Source organism: Neophocaena asiaeorientalis, unplaced genomic scaffold, assembly GCF_003031525.2.
Source record: "Neophocaena asiaeorientalis asiaeorientalis breed wild unplaced genomic scaffold, Neophocaena_asiaeorientalis_V1.1 scaffold145, whole genome shotgun sequence".
Classification (NCBI taxonomy): Eukaryota; Metazoa; Chordata; class Mammalia; order Artiodactyla; family Phocoenidae; genus Neophocaena; species Neophocaena asiaeorientalis.
The window spans coordinates 2,834,918-2,851,458 of NW_020172629.1; the positions used below are offsets into that span (position 1 = coordinate 2,834,918).

Consider the following 16,541-nt stretch of genomic DNA (forward strand, 5'->3'; position numbering starts at 1 on the left):
AGCGCTTGGGAAGGATGTTTGATGCAAATCGGAGGACGTGGAGTGTGAATGTTAGATTTCTGAGTAAAAAGTGCACAGAAAGGGGACTTCGCTGGTGGTCCCGTGGTTGCACTGCAGGGGGCACAGGTTTGATCCCTGGTCGGGGGGAGCTAAGGTTCCGAACGCAGCACGGCCAAAAAACAGAACACAGCACAGAGTGCTTTCTTTTAAGGTCTCTTGCTTCATGGGGAAACAGAGTTGACACAAGTACATTACATTAATTACATTAAGTACAATACATTAAGTTTTAGTGTATTTTAAGCCTTCGTCTACCATTGCGTGTTGACAAGAGTGAGGCGTAGATGGAAGCCCTTCCGAGATGGTTTCGTTGTTTAGGTTTAACTACTTCTGCCTTCATCCTTGGATTCTCAGAGATGGTTAAGCTTAGTTTTCATGTGTACGTAATAGTGAAATGTTAACCAGAGGCTGTGGCTTCTGTTTTTAGGAGGGTCAGTTTTCCAGCTGTGTGGTCGGGAGCAGCTTGTCAGTCATCAAGAGGCATTAAGCTCACGGCCAAGGAGAGTTGTCCTTGGACAGTCCGTCATAACACGGATTAATTTGCAGGAACAGAACTGGCATTAGAGAACTTACGATGCATTGAAATACGGTTAAATTACGATAAATTAAAATATGGTTATCCTGAGTGGATTCTCAAACAAATGGCGGTTGAAAACTTGGGGTCAAATCACAGTTCACCAGGGAGCCTGGAGTTAAAGACCTGGGGCCTAGTGCAGTCTGTTCTCTGAGGCCTCGTGTTCCTGGTGTCTGTGTTTGGGTGGGAAGTGGTAGCACTGTTGCTTTCCACGTGTGACCTGCTCATTTTCTGGGCTTCGCTTCTTCCTGCGTAGTCTTGGTAGTTCTCTTGAGCGTCCTTGAATGTGACTCAGTTTTCAGGAAGTGTGAAGGGCAGCGCTCTTGCTGCTCACAGTACCGCGTGAGGTTGACTGCCCTGCAAAAGTTAGCTTGGAGCCACTGCTAAAACACCTAACCTTGGTTTTATCCATCTTAAAAACGGAATTCTGAGTTCTGCATTTTGGGGGCCGTCTTTCCTCCCATTTGCCTTTTTAATTTTTTTTTCTCCTGTTCTGGAAAGAAGGATTAGAGATCATTGTGTTAAGTAAAGTTTAACTGAGGGCACTTAAAGCCAGGCAAAAACAATGCCAAGTGTTTTAAGGGCTTCTCTTAACTCGAAAGGGAGAGGGAGATAGGAAAACGAGAGTGGTGTTTTCTGAGTTACATCAGGTACCCTGAAAAGGCCGCCGTAAAGAATCCCCGAGGGTGATGGATGGATCTAGCACTTACTAGTAGGGTATGTTCGTCCATCCCAGGGAGCAAAAAGCAGAGCTCTCATTTCTTGCCAGTCTTACTTAGTTCCTTGGAATGGTTTTGAGGGAGAGTTTATAGATTTTTAAGCACCGCATTCACAAAGTGCTGAGTTACTCAATTGAAAAACAAACAGGGCTTCCCTGGTGGCCCAGTGGTTGAAAGTCTGCCTGCCAGTGCAGGGGACACGGGTTCATGCCCGGGTCCGGGAGGATCCCACATGCCGCGCAGCGGCTGGGCCCGTGAGCCATGGCCGCTGAGCCTGCGTGTCTGGAAACAAACTGATCTGTCGATAGCAAGCTTCTGCCAGCATTAGATAGCTAAAGAATAATATTGCTAGGTATAAATTTTTTAAAGGCGTTTATAACAAGACTTCATTGTGGTTTAAGTATAAGTACAGTTCAGAGGGAGGGTTAGGGGACCCAGGCCTCCCGGCCCGCTGCACTGGCTGAGGAAGAAACGTGGGTCAAGTCTCTGGTGGGCTGGGCTGTGGTGCCACCTGGCGTTCACTTAGTGTAACAGCAAGAGGTGGTGTCTGGACCAGGAAGGCCGGTTCCTTTGGGCCTTTAATTATGGGAACGGCAGTAACAGCACGTCAGCTCTGCTTGTTTTCTGTGGCGGCGTCACTCCCCGGTTAGTGTGCTGTCCCCTTAACCTGTTCTCATAAGCCTCTCTAAAGAGTCCTTTTTAAAGACATTTATCTGTAGTCTCCCTGACAGAATAAGGAAAAATGATAGAATTTTGTAGAAGTGTTCTGACCAGTGGTAGAAATGACACAGGAAGCATAGCAGCGTGTTTGAGAGTTTCAGGTGAGAGGGCGCAGTGAGAATAATCCCACCTGGTACTCTCTAGCAGTGATACGGAAAGAATCAGAAAGAAGGTTCTGCCCGGACACTGGGGGGGTCTTGCTCTTAGGGAAGGGAGGGGCTGGCTGGGTGCACGTGGGGCTCCGGGAGGCTGACTTGTGCGGGGCATGGGGGCTCCACAGACAGGTGAGTCTCGCGCAGGTAGGTGCCCCTCCAGTGACCGGCACATGTTCCCCTGGAGCGGCCTCCCGCTGCGTTCCGGAAGACTGAAGTCGAGTTAACTCTTAGAGTCAGGAAGTAAGGTAGTTATAACTTCTGAGCCCCTTTGCTTAGTTATCCTTATTTCCCTGTTTGAGGGATTTTACCTAAAACTATTAAGAAGAAAACTGTGTTATCCTATAGAGAAATGAAATGCCACGGTGTAAAAATAAAAGTATTTTCCTAAAATAAAAAGGCGGGCGCTGGCCATGAGCAACGGCAGTAACAATGGCTGAGGCTTAGATTAGGCCAACACGTGCCTGGCACTGTGCTGTTCACTTTTCCCTGGCTTCTTTCCTGATTTCTCCAACAACCCTGGAAGGTAGTCGCTAAACCGAGAGCCCGAGTGACCGGAGTGGCCATGGCGGCTCATTCTCGAAGCTGCCGGGCCCCTCGGGACGCGGCAGTGCAGCAGCAAGTGTCGGGCTTTGAGAGAGGGCTTCGGTTTTGGTCCCAGGTCCGCCGTTTATTGGTGTGCAGCTTCCCAACCAAGTGCTTCACCTACGTGAGTCTCATGAACCACACAAGCTTGCAAACGCTGTCTCCTACCTCTTTCACTGTTCCCTGGCGTCACCCGGAAGGGGGAATGGAAGAAACATGGAGGCCTCCACATGCCATTGAGGGGGAAAGCGTGTGCTCTCGAAAGGCGGCCTGTCGTCCCAGAGCAGAGTCCTCTGGGGGGTTCGCTTAAGGCTGTTGAGGAGAGGCCGTCCGGGACCCACGAAGTTTGCCAAGCTCCCAACGCGGTAGTTCCAGGGAACCAGACACTTGGACAGCCCTCATTCTGGTGGGTATCTTGGGCCGCCCAGTGAGGGGGAGCCCTTTTGAGCAGTCGTGTAAGTTGGGGTCACATTAGAACATATCGCCTTCTGGGATGAGACCATCTTACCTTCTTTGCGTCTGGTTCTGACTGACCAGGGATGTCTGGTGGGTGATGTGGAGAAAGCTGGGATCTCAGTGAAAGCAGTTCAGTCATTTTGAAGTTCAGGACGTTTGGGAAGGAAAACACCAGGCATAGTCAAATGTAGACTTTCTGAAAACCGACATCACGAGGTTTAAAGAAAATATAGGCATGGCCGCATGATCTGAAACCGTAATGGGAAAAACTGTTCATTGGAGGCTCCCACACAAAGTTCTGAAAACACAGTTGTAAATAATCCCAAAAGAAAAAAGAGGATTCCAGGCAGACCGTGTGATAAGACACGGGCTCTTACCTGCAGGACACGTTTGTACAAGATGAAGGTGAGTGTGGAAGAGGAGGGCCTCAGAATGTCTTTAAAACTGTATCAGAGCAGAAAGAACAGCACTTACGCCGTGGACACAAGAAGCCCCAACACAGGACTCGAGGAGAAAACAGAATCGGCATCAATAAAGACCACACACGCTGCGATGATTAGTTCAATATGAACAGGCACTGGAGGAGTCGTCGATTTCCGCGAGAAGCGGCCTGAGACGCTGCCCCGTCACCAGCGAGAGGGTCGGGTGGGCTGCATGCAGAAAGGGTCCGGAATGAAGGGGTCCTGCGCCATGCTGCCCGAGGACTGGCTCGAGGAGCCCGGCTGCGAGGCGGGAGAAGAAAAGATTTAATGGGCGTAGGCCAGCTGCCACCACCACGTGCAGGTGCCATCGTGTGAGAAAGGAGGACCTAGTGAGTGTCCCTCGATGGTTCCCAAGCTGTCCCTGGAGGCTGGGCCCAACCCAGGGTGTCTTACCAGGTCTGGGGTGGAGCCCGAGAGAGTAGATTTCTAATGATTGATCAGTGGGGCTCTTGTTTGAGCAACTTCACTTGTTTAAAACAACTAATATTAATATCATTTTTGGCTTTAGGTTGATTCCTGAAGGTGCTGGGAACTGTTGGCCAGAGTGGGAGAATAGTTTAATTGATTTTCAGGACTGCAGAATCATTTCAGAATCCCCTTAACATTCATATGGGGATATAAGTATATGTATAGCTGATTCACTTTGTTATACAGCAGAAACTAACACAACAATGTAAAGCAATTATACTCCAATAAAGATGTTAAAAAAAAAGAATCCCCATAATATTGTAATTTATTAGTATACATGGACATGAACACAAGCTCTTTCTAGAAAGAGGAAGAACTTTCCCTAATCAGGGAAAAAACGGCCAAGGTTCTGAACAGCATGGACATTTTTCTGGACTTTAAATTGTAGGTTGTCACAGCTCTTCTACTGTTAATGTAGTGCCTTGTGGCAGTTCAGTCAAATGGCCCTGAATGGGGTGGCTGAATATAAACAAAGGAAGCGGCCAACTAAAGGAGTATTTTAACAGGTATTTTGCTACTTATAGTAGCACAGTTATTCTCAAATTTTCTGCAGATGTCTTGTCTCTGAAAAATGAGAAGTATATCAGGGTGGGCGTGGGCAAGTTAGCCTGTCTCTCCGAGGGCCAGTACCATATTTGTGGGGGAGACGGGGCGGGGTCAGAGTGAGTGTGTAGACTGGACACAAAGTTTAACTCTTTGTTCATTCTGGGTGAATTGACGTGTTTAATTATTTGGAAATGGGCTACTGATTAGCAGAAGCACGTATTTTCAAAGTAGAAGCTGGTGATCATAATAAGTTTTTAGCTTATTAGTGGACAGTGTATTTTCCTCTCTTCGCAATAAAGTGATCGCTAATACTTGTCATTTTGGTAGGTCAGAAATGGTTGAATATTGACAGTTTTAGCAATTCAGTGTTATATCTGAAAATAGGTTTTGTTTTTTGGAAAAGGGTGCAGAAATGTCAATGAAGGGGAACAGACAGAAAACAAATTTTAAGACAGTGTTATTACTTTTGTTGACTATTGAGAACCGATCCTGCATGCCGCAACTAAGACCTGACGCAGCCAATAAATAAGTAAATATTAAAAAAAATTTCATTGAAAGTTTATGCTCTCTTGATTGATACCTTCTCAATCAAATTGCGCTTTAAACCACTTAGATACAGATAAGCTATCTTCTTACCTCTTACCTTATAAATGGTAAAGAGGAAGCTTCATGCCTTCATTCCACATTGTGAAATCACCCAGAGGAAAAGACATCTAGACATGCTTTTTCTCAAAAGAAGAGCATAGTATTTTCAAAATCCAGATTCCATCTGTGAATAGTAGAGTGTAGATAATCATTTGTGGTATCATAACAAGTTAGTTTTTTCTTGTCTGTTCCTAATTGAGCGATTTTTGTAGTTTTGGGCAAAATAAGTTTAGGTTAAGTTCTTCTAAGTCTTGTGGTAAGAACTGCCACAGTGCTGGCCGCAGTTCATGAAGAAATGAAGCTGTGCCTACACCCCAGCACCCTCAAGCACTGCGGCCACGTGGCTGGAAGAGGAAAAGGGTGCCTGAGGCGCCTGAGATGGAATCAGAAAGCAGGGCCTGGCGGGAGGTTCTGCTGCAGTGCTTGGGTTGGACCTGTGGCTTGAAGCTGGCTCTTACCCACGTTCTTCTCTGGCCTCCTCTGGTGGTGACAGGACAGCACGGCATTTCCTCTTGCATTTTCTCTTCAGGAGCAGTTCCAGAAGAGCTTCAGCAACTGGAGATCGTTCAAGGATAAGGCACAGAGTGGGCGTGAGCCGAAAGCGGGGCCTGGCAGAGAAAACAGGTCTTTGTCAAGTAACGAATTTGAGAGGCCAGAAAAGCCGCATGCTGACAGTGTATCCAAGAGAAGTTAATTGATGGCATTAATTAAAGACCAGGTTGCTGAGCTTTACTTGTCCAGTTAACTTAATGATAAGTGAAATCATCAAGAAAAATCTTCTGCGTCTGGTTTTTATATCTGAAAGAAGAGGAAAACTCTAGTATCTACTAAACTGGTTTCAGAAAACCAGGCAGATGGAGCTCACTGCAGCCTAGTGGCTGCCTCTGTCACCTCCGGTCCTGGTCCTTGCACTGGTCCGGGTCTGGTTGGTGATGTGCCCCAGACTATCTGACTGCTCCTCCGAGGGGAGCCTGTGTGTAAACCTTAGTGCCATGTAACACGGAGACTTGAAACGGTTTATTTCTGTGTGAAGCACTGAAAAGCAACTTTTTGGAAAGAATATTTTTTTTAGCGCTCTCCTGGTCATGTTTTACGTTCTGTGTTTACTAAAATGGAGAGTGCTTATTTCATATACAGTATACCTTTTTTTTTTTTTGCGGTACACGGGCCTCTCACTGCTGTGGCCTCTCCCGTTGCGGAGCACAGGCTCAGCGGCCATGGCTCACGGGCCCAGCCGCTCCACGGCATGTAGGCATCTTCCCGGACCGGGGCACGAACCCGTGTCCCCTGCATCGGCAGGCGGACTCTCAACCACTGCGCCACCAGGGAAGCCCCCAGTTTACCTTGTTTGAACGTATTTCAAGGAACGGATATTTTGGCTATGTGCTTTTGTTGTAGGTCTTTGAACAAATGCTTTAAAATGAAACAGCCACGTGTGTAAACACTTCTAAAGGGTTGTGTGTTACCATTAGATATTTTTTCTGGCTGTTAAACGTCACTGGACAGAAGCCCAGACACAGCAGACAGTTCCCCGCCACTGAGTCCTCTGCTACTTCCTCAGGCTGTGTCCCCGTGGTAGCAAGGCCCCCCTGCCACTTTGCTCATTGCCGCAGACACACATGGCAAGTCACCAAAATGCTTGAGAAGGATCAGACTCTGGAGAGTGGGACCGGCTGAGAAATCCAAATTCTCCTCCGGTGCATCCCTCCCAAATCCTAGGATCCTAAGTCCCCAGGCCTCGGGGAAGCACAGAGCTGCCCCTTGTCTTCAGGGCAAGTGTGAGGGAGGACCAGGTGTAAGTTCACTGTCCCTGCACCAGTCTCTTCACTTGATGGATCCATCTTCTTCATAAACTCACTTGGTTTTTACTGCAAACAGTAGCCTCAGGAATGGTTGTTTCAAATCCTAAAGATTTAATTTTCTTTTTAAGGTTTTTTTTGATGTGGACCATTTTTAAAGTCTTAATTGAATTTCTTACAGTATTGCTTCTATGTTTTGGGTTTTTTGGCCGCGAGGCATGTGGGATCTTAGCTCCCCGACCAAGGATCAAACCCGCCCCCGCTGCATTGGAAGGTGAAGGCTTAACCACTGGACCGCCAGGGAAGTCCCCTAAAGGTTTAATTTAAGATGCCACTTCTCTCAGACTTTTTAAAGCACAGATTGTGACCAAATTATGCTGATGGCTGCCACAGACACAGCTGCCCCTCACTGTGGCCCACCCACATATCTGAAACCCTTAATTTACCCCAGTGATAATTAGGAGATAACCTCCCACTCCGACCGCGGGGCCCCGTTGCCTTACAGCAGCTCCTCCTGTATGGTGAGTATTGTGCTTTTAAAAAGCTGACTGAGGGCCCCGTGGAAAATCGCCTGACAGGAGGACGTGAAAGCAGAAAGTAACTCTCCAAGGACACCTGTCCTGGGCCTCCCCAGGAAGGTTTAGAGAGAAGATTGGGTGGCTGACGGGGCAAATGATGGAAGGTCTATATATATATATTATTTTGGGCTGTGTTGGGTCTTCGTTGCTGCACACGGGCTTTCTCTAGTTGCGGCGAGCGGGGGCTACTCTTGGTTGCGGTGCGTGGGCTTCTCATTGCGGTGGCTTCTCTTGTTGCGGAGCACGGGCTCTAGGCGCGCGGGCTTCAGTAGCTGTGGCTTGTGGGCTTAGTTGCTCCGCGGCATGTGGGCTCTTCCCGGATCAGGGCTCGAACGTGTGTCCCCTGCATTGGCAGGTGGATTCTTAACCACTGTGCCACCAGGGAAGCCCCCTGATGGAAGGAAGGTCTTAACACCAAGCTGTGAGGACACGAACGACTGCTGCTCAGGGCAGTGACTTAGCGAAGCACTGTTGCTGGATAGATTATCTGGATAGATTACAAAAAATTGCCAGGGAGGTAGAATTAGTTTGTTTTAGTGATCTAAGGGTCAGCCTGGACTCAAATTTTGCATTAAATCTAATGTATAAAAATGAATGAATGAACGAACGAACGAATGTATGTATGTATGTTATATGTATATTACACCCCATACAACAGGATTCTAAAGTGTTTCTGTCATCTTCCTTCAGAGTTTACAGATGCTTCCCCAGCAGCGGAAAGCCATAGCCAAGTTCAAGGAACCCGCCCATGCATTAGCGTTTCAGCAGAAGTTCCACAGGTAGCCTTGGATCCCCTGGTGACAGGTGGGAGATGGGAGGAGTCTGTGCTGCCACCTGCTGTCTGTCTCTGCGGAGACGCGCCAGGGGTGCAGAGAGGGTACGCCGCCTCCTCTTGTGACGTGGGTGGTCGCCCTGGATGTGTGTGGATCCTCTCTGTCAGTCTGCATGTTTCTTCTGCTTGATCCGGTGGCCGCTGATGTGCACGGGTAGCTTAATGGTCACTGTTTCTTTAAATCCCCACAGGCATATGATAGATTTGTCCCACATAAATGTGGCCCTGATCGTTGAGTGACTTCTGGCAGGAGAGCCTGACCGTAACGCTGCACACGCGCTGTGGAATTTCTTCCCGGGAGCTGCTGCGCAGAGCCCCGCGAGCTTAGGTCTCTCCGTCCGCAGCCCTGCGTGGCTGTTGTCCGGAGCGCCCAGCGGCCCAGCACTGATTCCAGAAGAGCTGACCTTACGGGACGCGGCAGACTCAACTCGGTGTTAGATCGTTTCACATTCTCTTGTCACCACAAAGAACTACAGGTTTCGCTTTCTCATGTTTTCAAAGTGCTTACAATGCATGTAGACATCGTTCTTCGTGATCTTATGTATGATCGATTACAGCGACTTAGAGTGAGTAAAGACATTAATGCCACAAATTCTCAGTAGTTTTCACAGCAAAGAATATTTGATAATGGTTGCACTTATCTTCAGTGCAGGCTAGGTGAGCGTTTTCTCAACCAGCTTCACTTGTTTTACCGTCTCAGAAAGCCCTCAAAAGGCTCTTGTAAAAACGTAGGTTAAAATTCGGGTGATGATGATTGGCAGTTGCATATCCTGGAAAGCAGGGTATGAGGGTGGTTGGGAGTGGTGCCAATTGTGTGGCCGATCCTGCTTCTTGTAAATATTCCAGAAGCGCCAACTGTATAGTCCTAGTTCCAGAGGGAGCGCCCCTTTTGTACTCGTTCTGAATGCGGCGGAAGTGCTGCTGGGCATCATCGCGCGCCCCCAGGCTGAGAGCAGGTGTCCGGACGCCCTCACCTCCAGCCCTCGCTGGGCTCCCTGCTAGGCGAGCGTAGCATACCTGCCAGGTGAGGAGGGTAGGACAGCCTGAAGCTTTCGCAGGCCTGTTTGGTTTTTTCCTCTTTTTAAATGCAGCCCCAAGTGGCATATTCATGTCACCGGCTCTGTGACGCATATAGAACATTCTTGGGCAATCTGTGATTAAGATTTTCTTTTTTGAAGGCCTTTTGAGCAGGGGCTGCGCTGTCCTTCAGTGGACCCGAGAGCGAGGGGACGTTTGCGCTGGCTTGTCGTTCTCCGTGGCGTGTGGCGCAGTGTGTCTCTGGGATGCTGGGTAGGCTCCTTCAGGTGAGAGACGCTTCCTCCCCTTAAAGTCATCTGTAGTAAAATTCATTCTGGGCAAACGTGGAAAAAAGTGCCTTATTGTATTTCTGCTCATGAAGGAGTTTCACTATTTTGGATTGATTCTAACGTGGACCTGAACTAGTTGAGCAAATGATACCGGGGCATGTTCAGACTTTTTAGCTATATTTTATACCTGAGATTTCCTGTGAGATTTATTAATGGAAGTAAGGGAAATAGAAGCCTGTTACCACCGGTTAATGCGTCTGGTTAGCCCAGCGAGGACCAGATGTGAGCAGGCAGCCCCCCCTGCAGCAAGGCGTCCCTCCTTCTCAGCCTTCTCTTGGGAGCTAAGACACAGGTCATGTGAACTCGTATCTTCTTATTTTCACAGTTGAAATTTTGTATTACTTTTTCAAATTAAGTTACCAGAACCAGAGAAGAGCATTTCAGACCCTGTGAGACTTTCTGTAGCATTGATTCCACTGTGGTACCGTGTGCTAGGAGTGAGTCTGGAATGTGAAGGTGGGTGTTGATGGCTGCTCTTCAGAAGATTTCGGTTCCAGGAAACTATAGGCACTCATAGAACACGCTAGAACACCCCCCTCGCCCGCCTGAGCTGAGGTGCCTGGCCACCCGTGCTCCGGAAAGCCCCTGCCTAACCCTTGGGAGGTGGTGGTGTGTGCCAGCCTGGCCCCGGGTGCTCCAGCGGAGCGTCCAGATGGCCAGTGGCCGCTGCTGCCGTCCTCACAGGTAGAGATAAAGTTGTGTTCACAGGTTAGGAGCTCAGTCCACAGAGAGCTGCGTTGAAGTGGTGAGTTGGGTAGCATGCAGGCACCACATAGGAGAGATCCACACCACTTCCCCGCCCTGGGCATCAGGAAGGCTTACAGTTAATGGACTTATTTTATCACCGAGGACTTAATGACGCAGTGAGCTGAGTATACAAAATTTTACCGCGTTTTGAAATAGTCTGAGTGTGTTGTGGCTTTGAAACTAAAAATCTGCATGTTGTCTCTGAAAAGTAGCCATTCAGGCATACTTTCTTCTAGTTAGTTGTAAGAAACGAATCCTATTTGGGCACCTTTGTTCAAGGCAGACCTCGTGGCTACTTTAAGGTCTGTTTTTGTGTTGTCTGAGTCTGACAGGGGTGCCCCGGAACAGGTGTGTGTCTGTGTAACAGTCTACACACACAGAGAAGTAAGCTTTCTCTTGATAGAAAGTTCTTGAAAGGCCTAGTCGAGCCGGGCCTTCCGGAAAGGACTGGTTAGAAAGGCTTCCCGCGGTCGCTTCCTGACGCACATGGCCCCTGGGCACGGGCTCTGTTAGTGCCAGCCAGGCCTGGGAACAAAGGCTTTGCTTTCCTTGAGGGAAACTGGAAAGGGAAAGAAAGAAGCAGAATTAGAAAGGAACGTCACTTCCATTTTCGGTGCACTTCTCGCAGTGAAATCAGACCACGGTGAGCCGAACCCTCTTGGAAGATCTGCTGCAACCATTATCTTTGTTCTTTCTATCGTGCATTTAAAGGGTGCAGGGGCAGTTAACAACCAGTAAATACGGGCCTCTTAAAGCTAAATGTTATTGGAAATGCTTTCAATTCGGCAGCATCTTAGCTATTTGTTAGTTCTCTTGTGTTGTCTTATCAAAGTTTAATGGATGCAGTTCCATGATTGTTGATGTGTTTGTGTGTATATTCGATTTTTATAAAGATGGTAGTAAGTCAATACATTTATCCTGACCTGTGTATTATTTGTTCACAAATTCAAGAAGCCAGTGAATATCAGTATATCTCATAAGGTAAAGACAGTAGGTGACTGTGTGGACCTGAGGTGCTTTTTCTTTTTGCATTATATCTTGTTTTGATCTTATGCTGTAATAGAAGCTCACTTAGCTACTTATCTGAGCATAACCTTGCACTACCGTTGGTCTGGCCACATTTGTTAAATTCTTATACTGATATCCTTCTTAAGGAGAAATATCGTCTCTTTTTTCCAAAAGAAATATTGCGGGTCCCCCCCTTTCTGGACAGGCAGCATGCTAAGTAGGTGTCAATGATTTGTAAAGGTCCTGGATAAACATTGTTTATGCTTGGTTTTGTAGCATTTCTGAATTGTGACAGCTTAGATCCTGCACAAAGGGGTCTTTTTTTTTAAAGGGCATTTGGCTTAATTATGCAAACAGACTTTGTTGCTGGAAGGAGGCTGGGAGGAGGTGTCCAGGGTGAGGGAAGAAGGAGCCTAGAAGTGGGGCGAGGAGAGTTGTAGCACGGAGGGGTGCTAACGAGGGTCCATCAGAGGCTTTATTCTAACACGCTGGCTCTGCACAGGAGTCAGCTGGTCTGGTGGGGAGGCCTGCAGGCGGGCGGCGGGCACGGTGGGCACGGTAGATGTCCGCTGGCGGCCCGGGCTGGAGGAGGGGCGTCCGCGCCAGGCCCAGCCCCTTGGGTTCGGTGGACCGCCGGGCTCTTGGACAGGAGGAGGCCTGGCTGGCTTGCGTGGAGGGTAGATGAGAACTGAGGCCGTGTTGTTTTGAGAACCTGTCACTTTCTTTTTTTGTTTTTTTTTTTTTGTTTTTGTGTGTGTTTTTTTGGCTTCTGGTTTTTGTTTTGTTATGTTTGGCTTTTGTTTTCTTATTTTTTAAAATTTCTTTGTTGTTTAATTGAAGGTAAGCTCAATGTGCTCGTCGTCCCCTCCTGGGGACGGTCAGGTTTTGGTCAAGGTCTGTGTGCAGAGCACCTAGAGCCGCTCTTAGGGGCTTCTGTCCTCCCTTCTGTCCCTTAGATCCTGGAGAGGCAGCGGGCCGCTTGTCCAGAAGCGTGTCCCGGCGGGCGCAGGCCCACGCTGCCCTTGCTCTCCTGGTGCCTCTCTGGGCTTCACTCACACCCCGGTAGAGCTGCTTTTACTTTCCTGTAGTCAGCTAGAGGCGCCCCGCCCTGTCCCGTCCCCCCACAGCCCAGCTCCTTTCTCTTTGTTTGTTGGGGGAGGGGGTGGGGTGCTTGAAAGGTATTTGATTTTTTACAGGGCTTTAAGTGACAGAATTCTAAAAGGGAATTAACCAACAGAGGGAGGGGGGGTGGGTGAGGCGAAATAGGACCAGGAGATGCCCCCACCCCCCATGAAGGAAGCCACAGGAGTTACATCCATAGAGGGAAAATTTAGATACTCCATTGTATTTAATGAGCATTTTATTAATTAACCTTCTCAACTCTTCTTAAAACTTGTGAATGATGCATTATTTTGGACATTGGTAAATATGATCTCTCCAAAGGCAGTCAGCCTTGACTTCTATTAAATCCTAAGGATTTTGTGTAAGGTTTTTTACAACCTATTTAATTTTTCTCATTTAAAGTGCCCATGGTTTTGTGTCCTAGAACCAAACAAAACTCACTGATTCATATTGGATCCCAGGTATACCTTCTGGTAGCGTGTGGTTGGGAAGGATCATTGGTTTTACACGTGTAAGCTGCCCTTTCTAGAGAAGGTGCAGAAAATCTTAACTTGCTCTTTTTTGTGCCGTGTTTTGGTAGGAGTCTTTTCATTAAGATGGGCAGAGGCAGAGCAGGTACTTTTAGTGAGAAGCTGCTTTTTGCTTTTACTTCTCACCAACTAAAATGTAAAAAGGCCTCCGTGTTGGTGTTTTGTTTTACTTATTTTGAAAGGTATGTAGAAAAATATAGGCCTTTTAAAAAGGAACATGATATAGTCTTTGAATTTTAATATTTTCCACAGAGTGGACAAACAGTTGTGCTGTTTTAATATATTCTGTATTTAGTAATTTATATACTCTAGAAAGTAGACCTCTTGCTAGCATGATTTTCTTTTAAACTATTTTTCATTTTAAGGGCACGTAATGGAACCTGATTTTTAAAGGACTATTTAAGTTGTGTGCAGTCTGCAGTATTGTCTTAGAGTATATAATTTATGTTTTTAAAGCAACACGCATGCATGCAACACACATTTATACTGTTGACTGAAGAGCAGATAATCATTTGTTTTTATAATTCAGCTTTGCTTTTCACAGGCATGGGATCCAGAATTGTTCTTCCTTTGTGAGGATTTTAACTCTAAGGCTTTAATTCCACTGTTTAATTTTCAGGTTCACCAACAACACAGCCTGAAATCTGATTTTTTTTCTCTCCCCACCCCCCCACCCCCCACCCCATTTTTAAATTGGTTCTCTTTGCTGGGCTCCCAGTCTGGTCTCGCTTCTGCTGCTGAGTGTCTGGGCCACGTCAGCCAGGCCTGCTGTGCACCCTCCTTCCTTCCTTCGGGGGTCTCCCTGCCAAACCCACCATCCACCGTCCTCAGGCGCGGCGCCTTCTTTCACTTGCCATTGCTGGGTGTCCATTCTCTTCTCCTGCCGTCTCCCCTGGTGACGGCTTCTTCATCTGGTGACGGCGCTCCTTCCTGGCTGCTCTGTCCAAGTGTTAACGTTTAGAATTCCACTCTCAGTGCCATGAATATCTTTGTGCTGTGTCGACAACTCGATTACATCTAAACCTTTGCTTTGACAGGTTTTACTCACGGTTTGTCCCTCCAGGTCTTTGGTTGGCGAGAGTAACATCTGGATTCTGTTGTTTTGCAGTCCGACTCAGGGGCTGGGGCCCCGCGGAAGCCAGCGTCCTGCAGCCTGCGCCGGCCGTGCCATTACTCACCCCTTCTCTGTTTTTATCCACGTTTGCAGGACCTCTTTTGCGTGGGTTCAGTGTTAGTGGTAGCGTGTCTCTTCTTCCACTGGGAGGCGACGGCTTGTTTGGCTTTGTTGCCGCTCTCGCTGACTGTGACCCTTCCTAACCTTGTTGCTAATCGCTGTGAGCTGGTCTGGGCCGGCTCGGCGTCGAGTCTGAAGCTGTGGTTGTGGGGCGCGCAGTGGGAGTTGAGACATCAAGAGCTGAGCGAATTGCTTTCCTCTGGGTGATCTACTCCTTGTTTTCTACCAAACGCTACACACATTTGCGGGAAATGACGTTGCCTTGTTTTACCCCATTTTTCACTTTGCTCTGATCACTGTGACAGCTTTATCAGGAATATATGTGAAGAACAGTTGTGACATGGTTGGAAAAAATGTATTCTTGTGTGTATCATTTGTGTGACTCCGTGCTGAGGAATGTCTTGAACTGTACTGTAATTTGGAAGATGTGTCAATAAATAGCTTGCAGTTCCTGCTTTTGTTCTGTAGCTTTTATTTTTTCTCACGCTCGGGTTCGGTTCGGTCCGTTCCACGACTTACCCATGTGGACAGAGGGCACTGGGACCGTCCCTCAGAGGATGGGGGTTGTCCCCAGGCCCCCAGATCCGCCTCCTCTGGTCAGCGCTTGGCCTTGAACGTGTCTGATTCAGGGAGGGTCAGGGACGGCCTTCCTCGGTCCACGGTCTCACGAGTCTGAACCGACCAAGCAGACAGCGTCCTTGTGTGTTTTGTTTGTTGGGAGTGGGAGACTTATATTCTCTTCTTTAATTTTTTAAAACATCACGAATAATCTGTACAGGTTTTCAAAGGAGATCTGTACTCCAGCACGAATCGTGACACTGAAAGTGGGGAAAATCCGTCGCCCATGCCTTTCCACCGCCGTTGCCCGGCGCCTTCTGTTTCTGTCACGTGCACACGGCCTGTCTGAGAAGCCGCATATGCGCTGGCGCTGCTGTGTCCGCTTCCCACTTCAGGCATCCTCAGAGCGTTTCACGCTGCTACAGATTGCTCATAATTCACGGTCTATTTGGAAAATATTAAAAAAAATAAAGGTTCCCCCCCCCCGCCCCCCACACACAAACCAAACATTGTTAAAGGAAAAGCTTGAGGAGGAGAAAACCAGAGGTTCACCCCTCCCACCTCCTGGCATGCTGTACAGGCCAGGAACCTGGGCTCCATCCACACACACCCGCTGCCTCACTGACAGAAATGAGGCTGACTTTTCAAGGTAAGCCGTAGCTTAGCTCTGCTGTCCCCGGCACCCACAGGAAGGCTGAGGAGAAGGATCCCAGGTCTCAGGTAAGGACGGGAGCTGGTGAGAAAGAAAGCTGGTTTGGGGAAACAGAAGGAAGTGATGTGTCACAGAGGCCAGCACATCTAATCAACTTCTCAGATCGGATTTAGTGGAATTTTTACAGCTCAATCAGAATCGGAAAATACCTAGTGAATAAAGTCAAAGCCATTTTTCTTCTATTTTAACCCATATTCCATGGATAAGTCATTCTTTTTCTAAAAGGCTGACCTTTGCGTTGAGTGATGGGATCTCAGGAAGATGGACTCCACACCTGGAGATGTCAGGTCGAAAGTGGGTTTCTCGCAACTGGGGGGATTCCTTATGAATGGAGCTCCTTTGAAAGGTGCTTTCAGGTCGCCAGCCCTCTGTACCCCCGCCCGGCTTGGAGAGGCCTGGGCGAGTATCCCTGCAAGGGCTGGAGGAGAGAGCGTGTGTCTCCGGCAGGCGGGAGCCTCCTTGCAGGCTCGGGAGGCGGGGAGGTACTCTGTGCGCTCGCATGACGCCTGTTGGAAGGCTGCAGCTGTCCCCACAGTTCTCGCCCAGCTCTCATCTGATAGGCTCTGTTACTCAGCAGTGTATTTCCATATTTTGAAGGAAATTATTTATAAGTCTGAGGAGAAAAATAGGTCGTGAAAGAGTTCTCTAGG

At 48.1% G+C, this 16,541-nt stretch overlaps 1 protein-coding gene across 1 annotated transcript in view; it reads left to right on the plus strand.

Annotated features, from left to right (window-relative positions):
- The window catches only part of RBM33 (RNA binding motif protein 33), a 115,530-nt gene extending 103,893 nt beyond the window's left edge, over nt 1-11,637 (plus strand). Inside the window, 2 exon segments of the mRNA XM_024739197.1 lie at nt 8,472-8,560; nt 8,805-11,637. Of these exon segments, the coding sequence (XP_024594965.1) occupies nt 8,472-8,560; nt 8,805-8,853 (138 nt within the window). The 3' untranslated portion in view covers nt 8,854-11,637.
- The last annotated feature ends 4,904 nt before the right edge of the window (nt 11,638-16,541 follow it).